Genomic DNA, 24815 nt, shown 5'->3' with positions numbered 1-24815 from the left:
AAATTCCCACTTTCAAAGTAATGTCATGTGCATTGCATTTGTAAGATGATTTGCAAAAAATGTCTTACAAATGCAATACATTATCTTGGGTGTCTCGTAACAAACAAGAAGTCTTGCAACATGCTAATGGAGAAAGGTTAGTATATTTGCTATTTCACAAGGGATCAGAGCTCAATGAGGTTGGAACTCATCATAAATAAAACCATTACAACAGATTATATGAAAATTAAGAAAATTATAATATTAAACTTGACAACAGATAGTAGAATCAGATAATCATATTATGATACCTTATTTTCAAAGATTGCTGCAAATCGTTCATCTTTGAAAACACCACTGCCAAGGCCTTTCTTCTTCTTGGATTTCTTCTTAGACTCGTTGTCGTCAACATCTTTACTTTCGTTTTCAAGGATACGAGCTGCAAGACCACAGTTAACCTTGGGTAATTTCCTTTTAAGCTGCATCAAGAACGATATATATATTAATTAGCCCAAATCAGATCTTCCTACTTTACCAGAATTAAAGAGTAAGAAAGAAGGAAATCCAGGAAGCCCAAGGATTTACATCAGGGAACCATGAACTTATAAAAAAAGTCATTTTGACACAGAACATGCAGTAAGAAATCAATTTTAATTTTTCACACTTGTCTCCTTAACAAATATAGAAATTTAGGGCCTGCTCAATATTATTTTCAAACATATTTATCTCTTATAAAAATCTAAAAGCAGAATAAAGAGCACCCAATATTATATTTGAAAAACACAATTTTCAAAAGACGAAACAGATTGTCCAAAAACCAGTATTAATCTCACATGTACAATTAAAAGACATTTTGATATTTCTAGAAAGCAGGGTTTCAAAAATACAAACAATTCTTACAAAAAACTAGTACAAGATGCCTTTTCACTCTCAAAATCAATACTAATAAGGCTATCAGATTGTGGAAACGCAAAACTCAATTGCTTTTTTCATAGAAAGTTTTATAAATACTTCTGAACATGGCAGAAATATCCAGACATAAATACTTCTGATACAAACAGTTTTAAGGAACATAAAAATGCTGATTTTGACAATATAAATATTCACCGTAATTCTAGATGCACGTTTTTGTTTCTGCTCCTCTTTATAGGTTTCATGCGCAAAAGGATCTGCTGTTGCCTTTGCCTGAAAATAGAATGGCATTAGAACATTTTTGGGCAGCCATGTTATTAAATCCAAAAAGCTATCCAATACTACCATATACCATATTGTGCAATATAAATATATATAACCCAAATATATACTGAAACAAGTTAAGAAAGTTGCCATAGTGTGCAATCAAAGTATTTGAATGACAATTTTTTTTCATTCCCTCAAACAGATCTGACAAATCTGATTGATTTTTGAATGATCAACTTCATTCACTACAATAGAATATGCACATTCCCCGCAAAAGCCCCAGTGGATGGAAAACAAAATAAACCTGAAAAACATTCTCGAGTTTCCTATGACTGTCTATATATTCCATGAAAACTGAAAATATATATTCACTGAAGCAACCTCACCTTCTTATATAGTCGATAATCAATAAAGAAGCCATGCATGTAAACTCTTAGAAGATTGGTGCCAATCAGACTGGTCAAATTCAACTTTTCAAGATCTTCTCTAGTCAAAAATTTGTAGTTATCATATATGGTTGTTTGTCCAGCTTCCTCTACCTCTTCCTGTATAATAGACCCAAAAAAGAAAAAATCAGCACTCCAAATGAAATGAACAAAAGGCAAGGTAAGAAGCAAATAAACTAAGATTTATAACACACCGTCATGTTTTCCATTGGAGCAAACCATTTGGGACTAGGTCCCAAATCAGGTATGAAGTAAGCTGGTATCTGGCTGCTATCTAAAGCCAGCAACACCAACCCGCTGTCTTTGAACAAACATACATCATTTATCTTTCCACCTGATGGTTCAATCGGGGTCCTGCCTTCTCCCTGACAATGATGCAAGATCAAATAAGGTACAAGAATAGATACTAATACTAGGAAAAATTAGAGAGAGAAAATATGCATATCTATAATATAATCACACATTTACATGATCTTGCATGTATATGTTCCTCGTAAAATCCCTGAAATTACTGAAGAATACATTGTCTCCACTTCATTTGCACAGAAAATACCCCTATTCTGTCATCGCACATTCTAGGTTAATTACTATAAATTGCTTCTTCTAGAAATCCTTGTCATCTATCATTTCCTTTTTGACAACAAATTTAGCACCATCTCTTTTTTTTTAGATTTTTTTTTTTTTTTTTTTTTTTTTTTTTCTTCTATTGAGGCGGGGATTTTTCAAGAAATTTTGTTTTGCTGTGAAATTTCCTTGTTTTCTTTTCAAGGATACCTTGTATCTTAAAAAAATATAAACAATTAAAATAAAGAATTAAAGATCTATCACTCTTAACCATAATTATAGTTGAATTTAAAACCTTGCTATTTGCCGAAATTCTTATATCTTGTCCAAGTCAATAATCTTGGTCCACAGCTGCCAGTATCAAGATCAACAGTATGCCTGACCAAAAGCCATTGATCTACATAGTTCGGGGTGGTGCCATCTAAATTTCTCATTTTTCTATACTCTGGTCACTACTCACCACAATGGCAATTAAAAAATGTTTGGCCAAGTAAAGTATGTTCATGAACATTATAAGTCGAATTAATTTAGGACAAGACAAATCTCTAATACCAATAGATGTGCATGAAGAGAGAAAAAATATGAAGTGGAAAAAAATTAGATGAGACTGGAAAAGAAAAAAAAGAGAGAAAGCAATCTAGACGTTCTATAATGTGGATTCTGATGGAACCAGCACTTTACCACCCTTTTCACAACGCACACGCAACAACACCTCAAATAAAGAATAAACTATCCAGATGTAACATTCAACAATATATCAGCATCAATCCAACACAACAGCTCAAAATAATGGAATGGATATTAATCATAATAGAGTGTTTAGAGTAACAATGAGTTTGTATAATATGAATAAAACAATAAAACAGTAACACCAGCTGGTCTTCGAGGGCCCACCTCCCACACTCAATTCATGCACACAACAATTGATATCCTCTCTCTCTGGTACCACTGCCCTTTTATTATGACTTTCTGATTCTAACAACTCTAACAACTAATCCAACCTGTCCTTGGGTATTTACCCCTTTTGCCCCTGTTTCCTGTGCGATGCTGTTGGGAGTACCAACTACTATTTTGGGTCCATCATTACCCTCCCCAAGGAGTGTCACCTTGTCCTCAAGATGGAAAGAAGGAATTGGTGGCAGATGGTTGTATAGGCTCCCAGTGTTTCACAAGTCGGTAGACCCCTTCCACTTGATCAGAAACTCATAGTTCCCATTTAAACAACCTTGCTTTCGTAAACTTGCTAGGCCTCGACTTGGAGTACCATATCTCCTCAAGAATGGGAGGGAGTGGAAGTGAGGTGGTGGCTGAGAGGTAACCTTTTTCATTGGGAGCGTGAACACGTTGTTGATGCAGGCTTGTGGGGAAGTTGCAACGGTATGCCACAGGATCAACCTTTTCGGTCAATTCATACGGTCCATAAATTGGGCTGAGTTTTTCATTGGGCCTTCGAGCCAGTGTTTTAATACGATAAGGTTGAAGTCTTAAGTAAACGAAATCACCTGGTTGGAATTGAACGTCTCTTCTCTTACCATCCGCATAGGCCTTCATCGCGCCTTGAGCTTGGGATAAATTGAGTTTTAATTCATCCAGAATGTGATTCCTTTCGTCATTTGCTCGTCAACTACCACGGCCACCACGGATGCATGTTGGAATATCTAGGAGGACTGGTGAATCTCTGCCGTACAGTGCTTGAAAAGGAGACATACCTGGGACCGATTGAGGATGTATTAAACCAGTATTCTGCCCAATTTAACCACTTAGGCCACTGTTTTGGTTGTTGTCCCGCAAGGCAACAGAGATAGGTCTCAACACAACGGTTAACCACTTCTGTTTAGCCATCTGACTGAAGGTGATCCGCTGTGCTCATGTGTAGCTTCGTACTTGATTGTTTAAACATGTCTCCTCAAAAAATGCTCATGAAGAGTCTATCTCAATCCAAGACCTTGTTCGTGGAACTCATGTAGTTTAACAATGTTCTGGATGAAGAGGTCAGCTACCTGTTGTGCGTCATGTAGGATGTTGAGAGGTATGAAGTGGCTATACTTGGTTAAACCGATCAACCACCACTAGTATGTATCTACCCGTTGAGCTTTTGGTAGGCCTACGATGAAATCCATAGAAAGGTCCTCCCAACTTGGGTTGTATCGGTAGTGGTTGCAACAGTCCGACGAGTTGGAGGTTGTCATATTTACTCTGTTGCATGTAACACAGTTGCAAACAAACGTCATAATGTCACTCTTCATCCCTTCCCAATAGACAACCTGAGACAAACCGCTTATAGGTCTTGAAAATCCCGAATGTCCACCCATGGAGGTGAGTGTAACCTGCTGTAAGCAATACAATGCATGCATAATAACAATAGAAAAAGTTGGGTCCAAAATCTTTCTTTCATTATATGTCATATGTCTTTATACACAGAGTATGTTTCAAAAATCATTTACACAACAAAACAGGGGAAACAGTGTAGCTATGCTCCTCGCTTGCCCGCGCCTCCGACGCATCAACACCTAGATCCTACATGCACAAAGGAAAAAATAACGGGGTGACACAAAATAATGCTCAGTAAGTAAAACCCTCTACTGTCTGTCCCCTGATGTATTCCTCTAATTCTTTCCTTAACTATTCTGTTCTATTTCTGTTTCTACTAAACGTCATGGCCTCATCTACCGGAGGTACGGTCGGATGGCGTTCACACAGACCCTCCACTCTCCATGACTATCGGGTGGAATTCACACAGTACCAACCCGTCTTAGCGACTACCGAGTGGGGATCACGAAGCACCTACTCGGTTTTCGTAACTACGGTGGAGACCACCTAGCACCTACCCATTTCTCATGACTTTTGGTAACGATCACCAAGCATTAACCCTCTCTAATCACTGTCGTGATGATCACAAACCATCAACCCACTTCTATAATGTCGGATGATGATCACAAAGCATCAACCCCTGCTCTAAAAACTACCCGGTGGTGGTCACAAAGCATCCATCCGTTTCTAATACTTATCGGTGATGATCACAAAGCATCAACCCATTTCTAATAGCTTTTCGTGGTGATCACAAAGCATCAACCGATTCTCATAACTATCGGGTGATGATCACAAAGCATCAACCCATCTCTACTACTCTTCTCATTCACTCTATTCAGCATTATCATTCCTCTACCCTTAGAGTGTTGCATCCACCAATTTCTCTACCATAGAGTAGTGCATACACAAAGTTTCCTACTCTTTCTTAGGTCCACTTCTCAATGCATAATAATGCATATGGATGTTCATCTCCATATTGCACTTATGAAATACCAACATGCAATGTTGCAAGAATTAGGTTCACTACTCATACTCAAACCTCTACTAGCATTTCATCAAACAACTCAAGTGCATCATAAAACTCTATTATAGCAATGATTCTAAATCTTTCTCTAACCATCCAAAGTGGGCAAAACCCCCTTACAAGCCACAAAACCTGCCAAAGAAAGACACTTCCAAAAGGTTCCACAATACCCCTTCATTCCATCTCAAACTACCTTTCCAACCCACAACTCATTTCTTATATTTGAAAGGTATAAACAATCAAAAAGCACTAAAATCTCTATTAAGCCTCAATACATGGCATATAACATGTATATAACACACTACATAAGTGCTATCAAAACCCTAATCAAGAAATTCCCAAACTCAACTTGGTTGGGTTTTACCCTTGTTATGGAGATTTCACTAACTCTTCCTTTCCCTTGGTTTGCTTGACTTTTTCTCTACTCTCAAACAAAAGAACAAAAACCCTCAATATTCAATATACTAAAACTCACAAAGCTTCACAACCAAAGCAAGAATCCTTACCTTAGATGCCTTAGGTTTGATTTCTCCCCCCAATCACACCAAACCCTTTAAAACCCTTGATCAAAAGAAAGAGAAATTGAGGAAGCACGAGAGGAGAGTGGCGTTGGAGAAACGAATGAGGTGTTTGCAATGTCTTAATTCCTTTTAATGAAATTTATACACAAGCATTCCCATTTTGCCCTTACTCTTCTTTAGGAATTCTATCTATATCCTTTGATTCATTACAAACACACCCCCATAGCAACATATTCTCCATGAAAAATCCTTACATTTAACTCCCCACTTTTCCTACTAATTAGGGGTAGAATGGTCAAATTGCCCTTAGGGAAGAAAATATCTAAAACTTAACAAAAATTTTGGTCGGACTGTCGCCGCAGCGAGGAAGCTTCTGTCGCCGCAGCGAAACTGTCCAGAATGTTTCCCCGTGGCTTCAACACCTCTTCGCCGCGGCGAAGATTCTTCTTCGCCCCGGCGAATCTTGGCACACTGAACTTCTTCTATTTTCAACCAATTTCAGGGCAAGTATTCAACACAACACTCAATCAAAGGTCAATCAAACAATAATACCAAGAAACCAACTCAAATAAGAGCAAAAGAAGAAACAATAACTACGTACCTCAAGTGGGGCGTTACAATGAGTGAAATTCCTGAAGGAGGAGTTGAACTTGCGGACTGGCGCGAGGTAATACTAGTCGGTCATCATAGAAAAGCTGGTGTCCCACTAAGTGAAAATGTGGATGGCTTTTGGGATCCGTAATCAAATCTCGGCAGATGTTGTTCAGCTTAGGATCTTGCTGAATAGTCTCTTCCCATTCCTTACGACTACCAAAGTAACAAGTAGAGAGAGAATTGCATTCCACCCCATCAGTTCGTCTAGATAAGGCATCTGCGGCTCTATTTTCTAACCCCGGTTTATATTGTATCTCATAGTCCAGCCCCAATAGTTTGATTATCCATTTCTGTTGCTCTTCCTCGTGTAGTCTTTGGTCATTTAAGTAACGGAGGCTGCGCTGGTCCGTTCGGATGATGAAATGTCTACCCAAAAGGTAGTGCTTCCACTTCTGGACTGCGAAAACAATTGCCATAAGTTCCTGCTCATAAACGAACTTGGCTTGGGACCTTAGTGATAGGCCTTGGCTGATGAAGGCTAGTAGTCGGCCGTCTTGCATCAGAACTGCTCCCAAACCTAACCCTGAAGCATCTGTTTCAACAACAAAAGTTTTAGTAAAATCAGGCATAGCAAGAACCGGTACCGTAGTCATTACCCTTTTTAAATCATTAAAAGCAGTCTGTAAGGATTCGATCCAACAGAAGGAATTTTTGCAAAGTAACACGGTGAGAGGTTTTGCTAGTGTGCCGTATCCTTTAACAAACTTCTGGTAATACCTAGTCAATCTGAGAAATCCCCTTAAGGCTTTAATGTCCTTAGGTGTCGGCCATGCCAAAATACATTCAACCTTTGCTAGGTCAACCGCCACTCCCTCTGTGGAAATTATGTGGCCCAAATATTCCAACCGTGATTGGGCGAATGTGCACTTCTTTCGATTTACTACCAACTGATGTTGTTTTAAGGTTTGAAAAGTGAGACTCAAGTGACCTTCGTGGGCTGTGATATTAGGACTATAAACCAAGATGTCGTCAAAGAAAACCAATAGGAATCGCCGCAGATACGGTTTGAAAATATCATTCATGAGAGCTTGAAAGGTAGAAGGGGTATTGGATAATCCGAAGGGCATTACCAGAAACTCGTAATGGCCCTCATGGGTGCGGAAAGCGGTCTTGTTGGTGTCTTCTTCTTTGACCCGAATCTGATGGTAACCCGATTTAAGATCCAATTTAGTAAACACCGAAGCTCCTCCCAACTCATCGAATAACTCGTCAACCGTCGGTATTGGAAATTTGTCGAGCATTGTAATCTTGTTCAAGGCCCTGTAGTCCACACAAAATCGCCAGCCACCATCCTTTTTCTTCACCAGTAACACAGGACTCGAGAACGGACTTTTGCTTGGCTTTATAATTCCGAATACCAACATGTCTCGGACAATACTCTCAATCTCATTCTTTAAATAGTAGGGGTACCTGTAGGGCCTGATATTAGGAGGTTGGCTCCCCTCTGTCAGTCTGATGGCATGGTCATGTATCCTGATCGGTGGCAGCCCAGGTGGAGGTTCAAACAATTCTTGATGCTGCTATAATAAACTCTTAATCAACTCCAAATGGCCTGGTTCTTGTGTTGACTGTATCTGCATATGCCTGAACTCAATGTAGTATCCTGATCCTTCGGTCTATAATGTTTTCAGCATCCCTTAAGTGACACCATAGTTCTGCACAAAGCTGGATCTCCCTTAAGTGTGACCGTGGTGCCCGAACAATGAAACTTCATTACCAGCTTCTTCCAATCTGTGGTTGTTTCACCCAATGTTTCCAGCCAAGCTATACCCAAAATGACTTCGACACTGCTTATCTCAAATGGGAAAAAATTATGTATTATGTCAACATCCTGCAAGCTCAAACACACCCTCTTACACTCTCCTTGGCACCGAACGTTATAGCCATCACCAACCCTCACTCCGAATGTTTTAGTTGCTGTTACCAGAATCTGAAGCTCCTCCACCAAGCCCCTATTTATGAAGTTATGCGATGCCCCGCTATCAATTAAAATTATAACCTCCTTACCTCTAATTTCTCCACTCAACTTCATCGTTTTAGGCCCATTAATTCCAACCACTAAACTGATTGATAACTCAGCTTCCTTAGGAACTTCTTCTTCTACCATTTCTTCTTCATTAGCTATCTCTTCCTCCCCATTTTCCTCCTCATCCACTAGTAAAACCTGGAATTGCTTCTCTCCACATTTATGCCCTGGGGAATACCTTGCATCACATCGGTAGCACAAGCCACGCTCTCCATTCCTCTGTATCTCGGCTTCAGTCAACTTTTTGAATGAAAAATCTCGTCAGAATGCATTGGTCCTGCTGTTGTTTGAAGTTGTTGACCCTGAGCTGCAGTAAGTCTCAGATGGAAATCTTCGGTTGAGGGTTGTAGTTGGGGAGAAGGCGTGAGTTTGGTTGACAGATTTGGGTGAAGGTTGAATGGTGTTTGAACTGGAGGATTTTTCATCCATTTTAAGTGAATTGGAGTTGGGCTTGGGTATGGTAGAGTTGGGTTTGGGTTCATAAGTAAAGTGGTTATATCTTCCAGTTTGGGCCAGGCTTGCTTGGGCTTCTTCTAAGGCCCAATTCCTTTCTTTAACACGTTGGGCCAAGTCAGGGAATCGGGTCGGGTTAGGAGACCCGGTTGCTGTAACTTAATCTCGGCCCCAAATCTCTGGTTTCAACCCGTTGAGGAAAGCCGCCATTAGGACCTCTTCCTTCTCACCCTGAGTCAACGCCGCCACCTCTTCGAATCTCCGACGAAAGTCCATCACGGTACCCCCCTGACGCAATGACATCAACATCTCCAGTGGACTGACCTCCTGCGTTCCACTAAACTGCTGCAACAACACCACCTTAAAAGCTGGCCAAGTCATCACCGTCGTCCGTGATTCCGTTCACTGGTACCAATGGAGTGCTTCTCCTTCCATGCAAAGGGCCGTCGACAAAACCCTATGCTCGTCGTGGATCTGGTTGATCGCGAAATAGCGCTCCACCCGGAAGATCCACCCGTAAGGATCCTCACCGAAAAAGAGAGGAAGTTCCAGTTTCTGGCCACCCTAGTCTCAGCGGTTCCACCCTTCCCTGCCTTGGTTCGATCCTTGGCCCCTATGATTCTCACCGGAGCCTCCCTGTCCTTCGAAATGTTCTTGTTCAGTACGTCCTCCCCTGTCTGGGTTGATTTCTTCAGACGCATTTCTTCGTCGTTCTTCCTCTTCTTCATCTTTTCTTCTCATCCAATTTTGCATGTCCATCAGAATCTCTCTCATCGAATTCACTGTTTCCGTCACCTTGGCTACATCCCTCTGAACTACTGTTAAGTCTTTCTTTACACATTCAATCCTGTTCTCCATTTAAGTACCAACCATAACCCACCATCGTTAGCTCTGATACCAGTTTGATTGAACCCAACACTTTACCAGACCCTTTTCACAACTCACACGCAACACATAGCTCAAATACAAGAATAAGAACTATCCAGATGTAACATTCAACAATATATCAGCATCAATCCAACACAACCGCTCAAAATAATGGAAATGGTATATTAATCGTAATAGAGGGTTTAAGAGTAACAATGAGTCTGTATGAATATGAATAAAACAATAAAACAGTAACACCAACTGGTCTTCGAGGGCCAGCACCTCCCACACTCAATTCATGCACACAACAATTGATATCCTCTCTCTCTGGTTCCATTGCCCTTTTATTCTGATATTCTGATTCTAACAACTAATCTAGACATCTGTCCTTGGGTAATTTACCCCTTTTGCCCCTGTTTTCTGTTGTTTGTCTTGCGTGAGTACCAGCTTGCTATTTTGTGTCCATCAGATTCAAACAGTGTTTTACAAAAATAAAAGCTTATGAGGCCCATCTATAGTACTAAAAAGAAAGGAAACATGATTCAGTTCAAACAACAAACCAAATCTAACCCAAAATAATAATAATCCGATTCAAAAAAGTAATATTGTTAAATATCTAAAATAGATAGTTCCTAAAATAAACAACTAGTCTTGGGTGGGTTTCTTTTATTGACATCACTAAGACTTTTGAAAACAACCTCAAAATATTACTAGGACAATTGGACAATACATATGAAATCTGCATTATATGAGAACCACTTTTTTTACATCAATGGTTCAATGAATACATACTAACCGCAACAATGATTACCTAATTTAAATAGAATACAGAAAGATTATATCATTTGCAGATCTAACATTAATCATACAAACCGAAGAGACAATTAAATAACTACGATGATATACTTTACAAGTTGAAATTCTCTGCAGCTTGCCTCCTCCACCAGTTAGTACTCAACTATGACACGAGTGTAAATAATTTTCATCATCTTTCACAGGAAACAAAAACAAGAAACATAGAGATGTTCACTTAAGTTTATTAATCCATGAATACAAGCGTTCCAAACAATATAAGTTGAAACCAAATATAAAAATAAAAACATCTTACTGTCTCAGGTCCCATATTCTGACAACATGATTGTCTGTTGTAATTAACTTTGGTCGCTCCGTGTTAAGACTATGATGCCACTTAATATCCAATATTGGACTCCCATACCTGCATAGTAGTGGCAGAATTTTCAGTAAACAGACTAATTGAGTCCAAGCATGCAATAAAAGATAACACATGAAAAGCAAGTCTCACATGTGATCCTTGATTCGTATAGGATATGAGGATCCCAAATCATAAAGCAACACCTGCATTACAAAGACAATATTAAAACCACACTCAATCATTATAGCAAAAGGATGCAGAGAAACCTAACATCTAAATATGGAAATTACACAATGTAACAAAAATAATCAAATTAATGCAATTAAATTCCTGGACGGGAATCCTCCAAAAGTTACTTCCCCGATCATCTTCTCGAAAGTTCAAAGCTCAAGATTCCTGACTGTTCTTGTATAGATTCTGGTACCCACTGCAAGTGATGAGTTTACCTTGTTGGTAAACTCCTAGTCCACACTGGTAATTTTTTCTTTTTAATTAATATACATCTTTTACTTCTTATCACAATTTTTTTTTCATCTAGTTATACCAGAATAAGATCTAAGCTGATAAACAGGCCAATACACCTCAAAGTTATTAGAGTTGACCAACGAAAATTTTGTCATAGTTTTAGAATTATTAAAGTCTTGGCAGCTTATTTCTTCATTTTACGTTTTTTCTTAATATTTTTCTTCTTAAAGCGCAGAGCCCTTAGTTTATTGCTCATATTATTATCCATTCAAAATTTGAACTAACTGCTACTGACAATATTCATAACAGCCACTTTTTATCAACATAAAACTTCTTTTGAAATCCTAACCAAAACGTTAGCCACAAATTCCCTTGATTACACATAAATTCTACATCCTTATCTTGGAAGTTACCTTAAATCAGTCTGATCAGATAGATTAATCTTATTACCACCAATCCATGGCCCATCTTCCTTGATTCAGACGTCATTCAGACGTTGCTATGCCATCATCCATACTCATTCAACTTGAGTCACATGTCTCAAACAATCTGAGTCTTATAATCCTTTGTTAAACCTGAAATAACACTTAAGGAACTAACCTCGGTAAAATCTCCAATCTAAAAATTTGATACAATTTTAAATTATTAGTTCTTGAAATCATTAACATTGTATTTCTCCTTGTTGCCTTATTTCCACCGAGGTTTATGGTTTATCACACCTTTCAAAGCCCGCTAATTTTATTTTGGACTTATTTTTTTATATATTATTTCAGTCTTGTCTCTTGAAAGAGGAGTAGGCTATCATTAATTCATTTGGCATATTTTATGCTTTAATTGTCAAACCCTCCTTTATACCTCTCCAAGCAATGGCTTATATTGAACGTACATATAGCGGTATGTAACAACTATTGTAAACTAGTACAATGCATGCATAATAACAATAGAAAATGGGCCCAAAACTTTTCTTTTTATTATGTGTAATAAGTCTTTTATACACAAAGAGCATCATTTACAAAAAGCCATTTAGAAGACAAAAACAGGGGAAACAGTGTAGCTATTGCTCCTCGCTTGCCGACGCCCCTCCGACTGCATCATCACCTAGATCCTGCATCCACAAAGGAAAATAACGGGGTGAGCACAAAATAATGCTCAGTAAGTAAACCCTCTATCTGTTTATCCCCGTATGTATTTCTCTTAATTCTTTCTTACACTATTCTGTTTCTGTTCTTACTAAACATCATGGCCTCATCTTACTGGAGGTACGACCGGGTGGTGTTCACACAGCACCATCTCACTCTTCATGACTGTGGGTGAAGTTCACATAGCACCAACTCGTTCTTAGTGACTACTGAATGGGGATCACGAAGCACCTACTCGGTTTTCGTAACTATGGGTGGAGACCACAAAACACCTACCCGTTCCTAATGACTTTCGAGTGGACGATCACAAAGCATTAACCGTTCCCAATCACTGTCGGGTGATGATCACAAAGCATCACCCATTTCTAATAAATATCGGGTGATGATCACAAAGCATCAACCCCTTTCTAATAACTAACTGGGTGATGATCACAAAGCATCCACCCATTCTAATAACTATCGGGTGATGATCACCAAGCATCAACCCATTTCTAAAACTATTCGGATGATGATACAAAGCATCAACCAGTTCTCATAACGCGGGTGATGAACAAAGCATCAACCCATTTTAATACTCTTCTCATTCACTCTATTCTACACTCTCATTCTCTCTACCTTAGAGTAGTTGATCCAAAGTTCTCTACTCATAGAGCAAGTGCATACACAAGTTTCCTACTCTTTCTTAGGTCACTTCTCAATGCACAATTAATGCCATGGATGGTTCATCTCACTAATGCACTTATGAAATGCCAACATGCAATGTTGCAAGAATTAAGGTTCACTTCTCATACTCAAACCTCTATTAGGCATTTCATCAAACAACTCAAATGCATAATAAAACTCTACTATACAATAATGTCCTATGTCTTTCTCTAACCATCCAAAATGGGGAGAAACTCCCTCACATAGCCATAATTCCTGCCAAAGAAAGACACTTCCAAAAAGGATTTCTCAATATCCTTCAATTCCATCTCAAACTACCTTTCCAACCCACTTTCTCACTTCTTATACTTGAAATGTATGAACAATCACAAAGCAATAATAATCTCCATTTAAGACTCAATAACATGGCATATAACATGTATATAACATACATACATAATTGCTATTAAAAACCCTAATTAAGAAAATTCTCAAATCTCAACTTGGGTTGGGATTTACTTACCTTGTTATGGAGAGATTTCACCAGCTCTTTCTTTCTCTTGGTTTGCTTGACTTTTTCTCTACTCTTTGAACAAATGAACAAAAACCCCCAATATTCAATATACTCAAACTCTCACAAAACTTTACCTCCAAAGCAAGAATCTTTACCTTAGGATGCCTTAGATTGATTTTCTACCCCAAATCACTCCAAAAGCCCTCTAAAAATCCTTGAACAAAAGAAAAAGAATTTGAGAGGAAGTAAGAAAGGAGAGTGGCGATGGAGAAGAAGAATGAAGGGTTTGTAATGACTTAATTCCTTTTAATGAAATTTATGCACAAGCATTCCCATTTTGCCCTTACTCTTCCTTGGGAATTCCATCTATATCTTTTGATTCATTACAACCACACCCCCATATCAACATATTCTCCATGAAAATTCCTTATATTTTACTCCCCACTTTTCCTACTAATTAGGGGTAGAATGGTCAAATTGCCCTTAGGGAAGAAAATATCTAAAACTTAACAAATATTTTGGTTGGCACGTCGCCGCGGCGAGAAAGCTTCTGTCGCCGCGGCGAAACTGTCCAGCAGCTTCCCGTGGCTTCAACACTTCTTCGCCGCGGCGAAGATTCTTCTTCACCCCGGCGAAGCTTGGAACACTGAACTTCTTCTATTTCAACTAATTTCAAGGCAAGTATTCAACACACCACTCAATCAAAGGTCAACCAAACAATAATACTAATAAACCAACTCAAATAAGAGCAAAAGAAGAAACGTTAGCTACGTATCTCAAGTGGGGCGTTACACGGTATAACCCTATGTTGGGGTAAATATAATAAGCGTCACCACAAATAACTCCTTTCAGAGTCCATGAACTGACTTTTTCAAAGCACAAAACTTAAGTAGATAATATTAAGCATAAGATACGATTCTGAACATCTAAAAGTATTATGTCTATGATAAAACCCTAGGATTAACGAACAAGAAGCAACCACAAAATCAGATAATGCACCAGTTCTCTAGTGTTTTCGCAAGACAGATTTGGATGGATAGAATTGGATTGATATTAAGAACTGAAATTGGTAAAAACAGAGCAATTTTCCAGGACTAAAATGAAAGAAAAATAACAGTAGATAAATCCCAACAGTTCGAGGAGCTGGGGACCTCCCTGATTCACACTTTACAATTATCTACTTTTTAACCAAAAGGCTCCCCCTTTTATACATGAATCAGCTAACAACTTTTATTCCCTTCTAACTAATTGGTTCACACGTCACCTGCCTCCAGCTTCTCTCCACTCAAGTATGTTTCTTCAATTTTATTCTGTTGGCCTCTCTCCACTAATGCATGCTTCTCCAATTCCAACCAATTCTGTTAGTGGCTTTTTACCCTTGTGCCCTCTGTGCTGGTAAACCTTCTTGATAGGTGGTCTATCAGTCTATTTGTAGTTAGTACCTTCCCCATGCTACTTCCAACTCCCATTTGGAAACCCCCATTTGTGTCAAACTCCAATGCTGTAATCTCCAACAAAGATGGCAAATATAGTAAGATAACAATTTCAGGTGAAACAAATAGGATAGATATGCAATCATTCTTGCTCATGTGTACAATACTTTCTTTCCTTCCCATCTCTGTAGACCATAACAAGAAAAAATTTGTTATGATATATTTCAGAACATCTTTTAGCCTAAAGTAGGGTGAAACAGTGACCACATTTGACCCCTAAAGACTTTCATATGTGATGAACAATGACACATGGAAAATGCATCTCTGAACAATGCACATTGGGAGCAAATACCTTCATCAAAACCATGTAACATATTGGAGCCAAGGATACGAACTAAAGAAAATTTACTTCCATCAAGTACACTAGTGATCAGAGAAACCTCTGCAACCCCTATTGCAATTTATTGATAAAACTCTAAAACCTGGTCAATATCACCAGCAGGTGCAATAGCATTAATTCTACCAACTGAGGATCTCATTCTCATGTCAAAACATTCCACGGCACCATCTTCCCCACCACAAGCAACTAGCCCATGAAGTTTGCTGAAATTGTGATAGACCTCCCATTAATCATGTTTATCATTATAAAGGGCATAAGAGACATTTGAGGCAGTAAATGCAGGTGGTGAGGTGCCTGGTTGTTTGGAGAGTCTGTTACAGTCACGTGAGTGGGGAATCAAAGTTGTTAGTAGAGAATAGGTGGTTAAGAAGATAGTTTAAATAGAGGGGGTTTGTTCTGGGGTAGTGTCAAGTTTTAGTCTATTGTCATTAAGGGAGGTCCCCAGCTCCTCGACTTGCTGGGATCTATTAGTTGGTATTTTTATGTATTGTTGGTTACTCTTCATTTTTTAGTAATATAATCTTGTTTGAGCATATTACTCTCTGTTTTGTGGATTGTTTGTGTGTTTGCTGGTTGCTAGCGCAGGGAGTCTTAACAAATTGGTATCAAAGCCACGTTGGGTTATGGTTAAATCGAAGATGGAAAACAGAGTGGAAGGTTTGGAAAAGGAAATGGGGAACGTTGAGAAGGAAATGGGAATTGTTAAGGAAGAACTAGGGAGTATTAAGGCGTACTTACTAGAGCTTCGTGAGTAGATGAAGTTTAAGGAGGAGAATGATGCAAATCTGAGCCAGGACAAGGGGAAAGAATCTAACGGTGAAGCTTCCAACAGTAGTGACAGTAGGAGAGTGGATAGGAACAAGAAGGGAGAAAACTCAAAGGTGAAGAAGTTGGAACTACCCATATTCAACGGGGAAGATCCTTATGGATGGAAATTTAGAGCTGACCGATATTTTTCGGTAAATCAGTATGAGGAGGAAGAAAAGGTGGCGGCAGCCGCCATGTGTATGGAAGGTCGTGCCCTGAACTGGTATCAGTGGGTAGAGTCTAGAGCTCCCATCAGGTCTTGGACAGACTTTAAGACTACAGTGGTGGAGAGGTTCAGACCATCATTTAAGGGATCAGCCTATGAAGCCTTGGTAGCTCTAAAGCAGATGGGTACAGTGACGGAGTACAGGGAAAATTTTGAAGCTCACGCAGCACCCTTACATGAGGTTGGAGAAGACATTTTGATGGGGGTTTTTACAAATGGGTTAAAAGAGGAAATAAGAGCTGAGACTCGCCTAACACAGCCCACTTCCCTGTTTGCCTTGATGGATCAGGCCCACTGTGTGGAGGAACGCAACTGGGTTTTAGACAAAAGTCGGGCCAGATTAACTAAAGCCCAAGGAATCAAAATAGACCCTTACACTCGGGTCACACCAAGCCCAAACCCGGAAACCAATCGCCCAAATTGGTGGACTAACCCATCGCGAAATGCAGATCTAAATCCCCAATTTTCCCCAAATCGATTTCACGACAGAAATCGATTAAGCAGCGACGCGACGACGCAGAACTTCCGCAAGGATAGTTTCCAGCGACTGACCGACGCCAAGCTACAACAAAAAAGAGAAAAGGGTCTCTGTTTCCGTTGTGCTGAGAAATATGGACCAAATCACTGTTGTAGGAGCAAATCGATCCAGATACTGCTAGTGACCGATGACGACGGGGCAGAAAACGATGACGGCAGTTCGGAACCCACCTCGAAAGTATCAGACGAAGGGGTGATTGAAGAGTCAGAGGTGATTATTTTGGTTGACAGTGGGGCTTTCCACAACTTCATTTCGCATGAAATGGTGCGAAAGTTAGAGCTACCAGTGGAGAAAGGTAAATCTTTTGGGGTGATGGTGGGAAACGGAGTGACAGTTAGAGGTGAGGGAATTTGCAGAGGTGAGCCATTGCAAATGCCAGGGATTGAGTTGTGTCAGGACTTTTTCCATTTGAGTTAGGGGGAACAGATGTAGTGCTGGGCATTTCTTGGTTGAGTACATTGGGAGATCTCTGTGCAAACTGGAGAAATCTGACTATGGAATTTTTCAGTGACGGGAAGCGGGTGGTTCTGCAAGGGGATCCGTCGTTAGTCAAGACAGTGGTATCATTAAGGGCAATGCTGAAATCCTTGCAGAGAGAGGATACGGGATATGTGGTCGAGTTATGCTCCATTGGTGTTAAGGAAGAGGACACAGAGGAACCCATGGACCCAGCAGCCACAACAGTTGTTGATGGGTTCAGCCATTTGTTCGAACAGCCGACTACACTCCCACCCAAGAGACCCACGGACCACGCCATAGTCTTAGAAACCAATACCAAACCTCCCAACATTCGCCTGTACAAATACTCTTTTTCCCAGAAAAATGAAATCGAACGGCTGGTAGGTGAGATGCTAATGGCAGGAATTATACAACCTAACACAAGTCCTTTTGCTAGTCCGGTTCTGTTAGTAAAAAAGAAGGATGGTAGTTGGCGGTTTTGTGTCAATTACCAGGCACTTAATAACATCACTATTCCAGACAAATTTCCAATCCCCTCAATTGATGAACTGTTGGACGAACTATCAGGGGCCGCCATTTTTACAAAACTAGACCTCAAATCCAGTTACCACCAGATTCGGATTAAAGAAGCAGATATTCCCAAAACAGCATTTAGAACCCACGAGGGGCACTATGAGTTCTTGGTCATGCCCTTCGGGTTGACTAATGCCCCGTCCACTTTTCAAGCTTTGATGAACACTATTTTTAAATCAGTCTTGTGGAAGTTTATACTTGTATTTTTTGACGACATTCTGATTTACAGCCCTGATTTGAAGACCCATCTGCTGCACATGCGACACACCTTTCAGATTCTCACTAAGCATGAATTGGTTGTCAATTACAAGTGTCTTTTTGCCCGTCATAGATTGGAGTACTTGGGTCATTTAATCTCAACAACAGGGGTCGAGGCTGACCCACAAAAGATTGATGCTATGCTTTCTTGGCCCGCCCTATGCACAATCAAAGAATTACGGGGTTTTTTGGGCTTAACAGGTTACTACCACCGCTTTGTGCAGAATTATGGTTTAATCGTGCAGCCCTTAACACAGTTACTGCGAAAAGATTCTTTTGCCTGGAATGACCAAGCACAGCAGGCTTTTGACACACTTAAAGCGGTAATGACTAAGGTGCCTGTTCTGGCAGTCCCTGATTTCACTCTCCCTTTTGAAGTTCACACAGACGCATCGGGACAGGGGATCAGTGCTGTCCTGGTCCAGAATCAGTGTCCCATAGCATTCATCAGCCAAGCCTTCTCCCACCAATCCCGACAGAAATCTGCATACGAAAGGGAGCTGATGGCCATTGTGTTTGCTGTCCACAAGCGGAGCCACTACCTTAGTGGCCACAAATTTATCATTAAATCAAACTAGCGCAGCCTGCAATTCTTGACAGATCAACGTGCTAAGACACCCGAACAACAAAAGTGGATTTCTAAGCTCCTCGGCTTCTTTTTCGAAATCCATTATCAACCGAGAAGTTCAAACCAGGTAGCTAATGCATTATCCAGACGGGGAGAGAGAGCTGAATTGGAGGCCATTTCGGTGGTCCAATTTTCTGAATTTGATGAGTTAGCGGCCGAGGCACAACAAAACCCCAAGCTCCAAGCAATCATACAAGACCTTCTTTTCGACCCTTCCAGCCATCCCCATTATGGTTTTCGCCGTGGCTGCCTCGTCTACAAAAACAGATTGGTATTACCTGCAAATTTGAAATTCATTCCTAAACTATTAGCCGAATTTCATTACAGCCCGGGAGGGGGCCATTCAGGTTTTTTCAGAACATACAAGAAACCGATGAATATAGTGTTTTGGGCTAGAATTAAGAAAGATGTGCAGAGATATGTCCAACAGTGCTCCGTCTGCCAATTAAATAAGTACTCTGCTCTCAAACCAGTAGGTTTACTTCAGCCCTTACCAATTCCGACCCAGGTTTTTGAAGATATCAGTATGGATTTCATTGGCGGATTAGCAAAGTCAAAAGCCCAGGATATTATAATGGTTGTAGTGGATAGGCTTACTAAATACGGACATTTCATTCCTCTGTGCCATCCTTACAGTGCTAAAGATGTGGCGGAACTTTTTATTTCTGTGATTGTAAAACTACATGGATTTCCCAAGTCCATAGTCTCAGACAGAGATAGGGTCTTTCTCAGTCAGTTTTGGCAGGAACTATTCAAGGCTGCTGGCACTTCATTGAAGTTTAGCTCAGCATACCATCCTCAAACTGATGGTCAAACGGAGGTTGTCAACCGCTCCTTGGAAACCTACCTACGCTGCTTCTGTAGTTCGCAGCCCAAACAGTGGCATAGATGGCTGTCTTGGGCAGAATATTGGTATAATACAACCCATCACAATTCCATAAAAATGACTCCCTTCAAAGCCCTATATGGGAGGGATCCACCCACTCTCTTCCAGTTTACTGATTACCCTTCTGTTGTGGAAGAAGTGAATCAGCAGATGGCTGCACGAAATGCAATTCTGGAGGAATTGAAACATAACCTAGCTGTTGCTCAAGAACAGATGAAAGGCACAACTGACCTGCACCGTCTGGATGTTAGTTTTCAACCAGGGGACCAAGTCTTTTTGAAGCTCCAACCGTATCGTTTCAAATCCTTAGCAAAGAAACTGAATGAGAAACTGAGTCCATGGTTTTATGGCCCTTTTACCATCTTAGAGAAGATTGGGCAGGTTGCTTACAAGTTAGAGTTGCCCACTACGGCAAAAATTCATCCAGTATTTCACATTTCTCAGCTTAAACGCAGTCTCCACCCCTCGGTGCCCATCCAACCCCTGCCCTCCTTCCTCACCGAACTGGAACTCCTGTTTCACCCAGAATCAGTTTTGGTAGTCCGCACTTTGTTAGATGGCTCTCGGGAAGTCCTTATAAAATGGAAGGACCTGGCTGCCTTTGAAGCATCGTGGAAGGCTTTTGATGTTATCAACCTGCAATTTCCCCAATTCCACCTTCAGGACAAGGTGGCTCTTCGGGGGGGGGGGGGGGGGGGGGGGGGGGGGGGGGGGGGGGGGGGGGGGGGGCGCCATTGATAGACCTCCCATTAATCATGTTTATCATTATAAAAGGCATAAGAGACATTTGAGGCAGTAAATGTAGGTGGTGAGGTGCCTGGTTGTTTGGAGAGTCTGTTACAGTCACGTGAGTGGGGAATCAAAGTTGTTAATAGAGAATAGGTGGTTAAGAAGATAGTTTAAATAGAGGGGGTTTGTTCTGGGGTAGAATCAAGTTTTAGTCTATTGTCATTAAGGGAGATCCCCAGCTCCTCGAATTGCTGGGATCTATCAGTTGGTATTTTTATGTATTGTTGGTTACTCTTCATTTTTTAGTAATATAATCTTGTTTGAGCATATTACTCTCTGTTTTGTGGATTGTTTGTGTGGTTTTTTGGTTGCTACGTAGGGAGTCTTAACAAATTGTAAAACAAGCCTCTAATTCTTAGATAAGGAAAAGTTGGTAGCAATTAACTGAACATATAAATTTTTCTTACACTAGTAGACAAAGGGAATAACAACAGTAACAAGATTCAGCAACAACCTTAGAGAAACAACATTTAGTGCCAATGACTGTGTATTCAGAGATGAGAGAAATTGACTCTGTAAAAATACAAAGTTAATCACTATCAATAGTGCCTTGACATAAAGAAAGACCAGGAATATATACTGAAAAGAAAAAGTGAGACATATAAGAACTGATCAAGACAAAAGTTTAAGTATAGAAAAGGTGAAGGAATCCACAAAAACCAAAGACATTCTAAGGGAAGACCAACAACTTTACAAGTTCTGAACTGCACAATTGTCAATCTATGATGACAAAAAAATATGTCCATATGAATCAAAGAGTCAAAATTTCATTATAGATTCAACAATATAATGAAATGTAATATTCACAGTGATTCTACAAGCAGCTGAAGGTAAATGGTGAGGCAATTATACATCTTGGAGTATGAGATTGGAAGAGTTCAGCTGTAATACAAATAAACAATTATTCAACAACTACGACCTTAATAAGAAAATTTAGTGGTACATTTAGAACAATAATACAAATATTTCAGTTGTAATACAATTTTACATTGGAGTGTGAGATTGGAATAGTTCAGTTGCAATACAAATAAATAATTATTCAATGACAATGATCTTAATTAGCTAACATAGAGGAGCATTTAAAACAATAAATTTTGAAACCCGAAGTAGCTAGTAGTTAGCAACTCTAATTCTCAATATATAAATAAAAAAGAAAATTCCATAGATCTATATTGGCAATTGCTTTAAACATCCTCAAAGTTTCCTTTTTTTTTTTTTTTTTGGGAAACTAGAAACAGATGGTGACTTGCATCAAACGTCATTTAGGCAACTAAAGCACAAAAAATCGAAAATAATACTCTTACAGAACAAAATGTACCTGCTCTAAATTAATTCTATATAAATCTGGAGATGAAGCAGCACAAAGCAAGTGACAAGACCAGCAATCATACGCCATATCCCTTCCCATCCTGTTAAATACATACAAATCTACAACATCAACCACTGCTCAAATAATTCAAAAAGAAAAAGTCAAATATCGTAAAGGTTAACCAGTGCAAAATGCACACGTCTAACAGCAATAAAGGGAATAGATGAGACAAATAATTAGATTAGAATCATATCACAACCACCATTTACTCTGTTAATTAGTGATGACCATCCACCAGTTCCTATCAGTTTTTTTTTTTGCTTTGACCTACTAATTAGAGATGACCATCCACCGATTCTGATCTTTTTTTTCATAATACTGCAAAATGATAAGGTGCTGAGGTACACATTGATATGAACAAACGATTGATGAAGAGGCAAACCATGTCCAACAGAGATTTTGAAATGCAAGTAATCCCCCAGATTAAAACTGTCATACTAAAAAGAGACAGGCAACTAAACGAGAATTCACAATGAAGTGACATCCAAACACCAGTTGGACCACCAAAAAGCCATCAACTATTAGAACATCTCCAATAGTGCTCTTTAAAATATAAAGAGCACATTTCATTTAAATAAAGAACGTCTTCATTAATTTCTAAATATAAAGAACAAAATTTTTATTCAAATCCAATGAACTTTTTAAATTTTAGGAGAGAGAATGCGTTTTTTCAAAAAAAATAAGTTAATAGGAGAGAGAATTAATAAATAAAATGCATAAAAATTTATAATTTATTAATTAAAATTAGGATAGAGAGTGAAATTTGACTCTCTAAATGTGAAGAGTCAAACTCACTCTTTAATTTGTATTTAAAAAATAAAGAGTCTGTTGGACTCTTGTTTTTATGGATAAACTCTTTATAATAAAGAATTTTGGTCATATAAAGAGTCCCTTAGAGATGTTCTTATAATCTTTCTGCTAACCACCTCCACTCTAAATCCCACTCATACAAAAATTGTGATTGTTTCCATCATTACAAAAATGTATACCAAGGTACAAGAAGAATTTCTAAATTCACTTTATAGGCCAAGATATTTTGCATGATAAGGCATCACACATGAGAATCTAGAAATCTGCCCAAGGCCCTGGACTAAAAAGGACAATTAGTGAGCACAGGATTGTTGTATCCTACGGTTAAAAGACTGATAAGTACAACTTAAACCATATCCAAAATGATAAACTCTAAGACTTTATTGGAGGAATTCTAATTTCAAATGAATATGTGCACTTAGAGCAACAAGCAAATATGAGAGGGCTTTAAACCCACAAGCTATTATACCAAGGGTGCAAACCCTAATAGACTAAAGTTATAGGAAAGTAGAAGCAGGGAAAAGCTCAGAACTCTAATCTGAATTTCATTTCATCCAATGCTGTTGTGAATTTTCTGATAAAGCAGTATTTACACTAGTTGGATATAACTAAGCCCTAAAATTCCTAAACCCTAAACACACTCAACTTATGAAAAATAAGTCCCTGAGGTTATCAGGAACCGAGACTAAAAATATGATGCAATAACCCTAATCTTATGTTAAAAAATACTGAATTGAATAATATCAAATAAAATCCATCAAAATATTTTCTTTTCACAAATCAGCCAGCCCATTGCTAAGAAGAGCTTATCCCCAATCAGTATTGCAACAATTATTTACTAAATCATCAAGAATTTTTTGCTTTGAAATTAAAAATAAGAGTCCAATCAAAATTAAACCATCACCATTTTCAAGAAATTTAAGAAGCAATTGGAACCCCTGAAAATTTATACAAGTTAAGGTATTCTTTTCCAGAGTTCGAATTTCACTTTTGACAGATCAATCTCACCAGAGAAACAACCTCTAAGCAATCATAAGTTCATTACGACATCCATGCTTTATGCCTCTTAGGTCCCCCAACCACCCCCACCCCCCCGGTGTCTTCTTTTTCACAGACAGCAGCAGGGGTTAACTGTATTGGAATCTCAAAACCAATTATAAGTTGGTTTAGGCCTCTCACTCTTGTCAACAAAGACAGCACCAACTTCTTGTCTCTACCTCTTAACAGACACTAAAGAAATAAAAAACAATTCCTATAATAGCTATTTTAACTTGATATCATGGCCTAAAATTCCTAAAAACACTACTTTTTTTGCACAATAATGCATAAAGGAAGTCCAGTTGAAGTTTCTTCTTCCATAATTAATCATCTTTCAGAATATTTTGGCATCCATATGAAATAAAATAGCAGTGTGACTGTAACATGAAATGTTAGCACATCAAGGAAAAAGCTCATTAGAAGGCCTAGTAAATCAATAAATCCAACCATCTATTATCTAAATCAATTATAACTAATGCAAAATATATAATATAAGATGACATACGACAGAAACAGAAACAGAAACAGAAACAGAAACAGAAACAAGTAACAACTGAGCAATCAAAAAACCTGGGAATCCACAAAGTATAGCGCTTTCCGTATTTTGCACGTAGACAAACAGAATGATCAGCACATAAAAATGCAAGCTTTGAATAGTCATCAGC

General features: G+C 39.0%; 1 protein-coding gene across 1 annotated transcript; it reads right to left on the bottom strand.

The window, feature by feature from the left end:
- Nucleotides 1-281: 281 nt before the first annotated feature.
- LOC116143080 (nucleolar protein 10-like) lies at nt 282-24815 on the bottom strand. The gene is given in 11 exon segments (XM_031428497.1): nt 282-458; nt 1087-1164; nt 1545-1703; nt 1799-1969; nt 11125-11239; nt 11327-11379; nt 15379-15444; nt 15852-15972; nt 21388-21446; nt 22252-22342; nt 24721-24815. Coding segments are annotated over 10 exon segments (1089 nt in total). The 5' UTR covers nt 22342; nt 24721-24815.

This window comes from Pistacia vera, unplaced genomic scaffold (genome assembly GCF_008641045.1).
Source record: "Pistacia vera cultivar Batoury unplaced genomic scaffold, PisVer_v2 Contig425, whole genome shotgun sequence".
NCBI lineage: Eukaryota > Viridiplantae > Streptophyta > Magnoliopsida > Sapindales > Anacardiaceae > Pistacia > Pistacia vera.
Note: the sequence above shows the minus strand (reverse complement) of the source record. Positions and strands in the feature narration are given on the sequence as shown.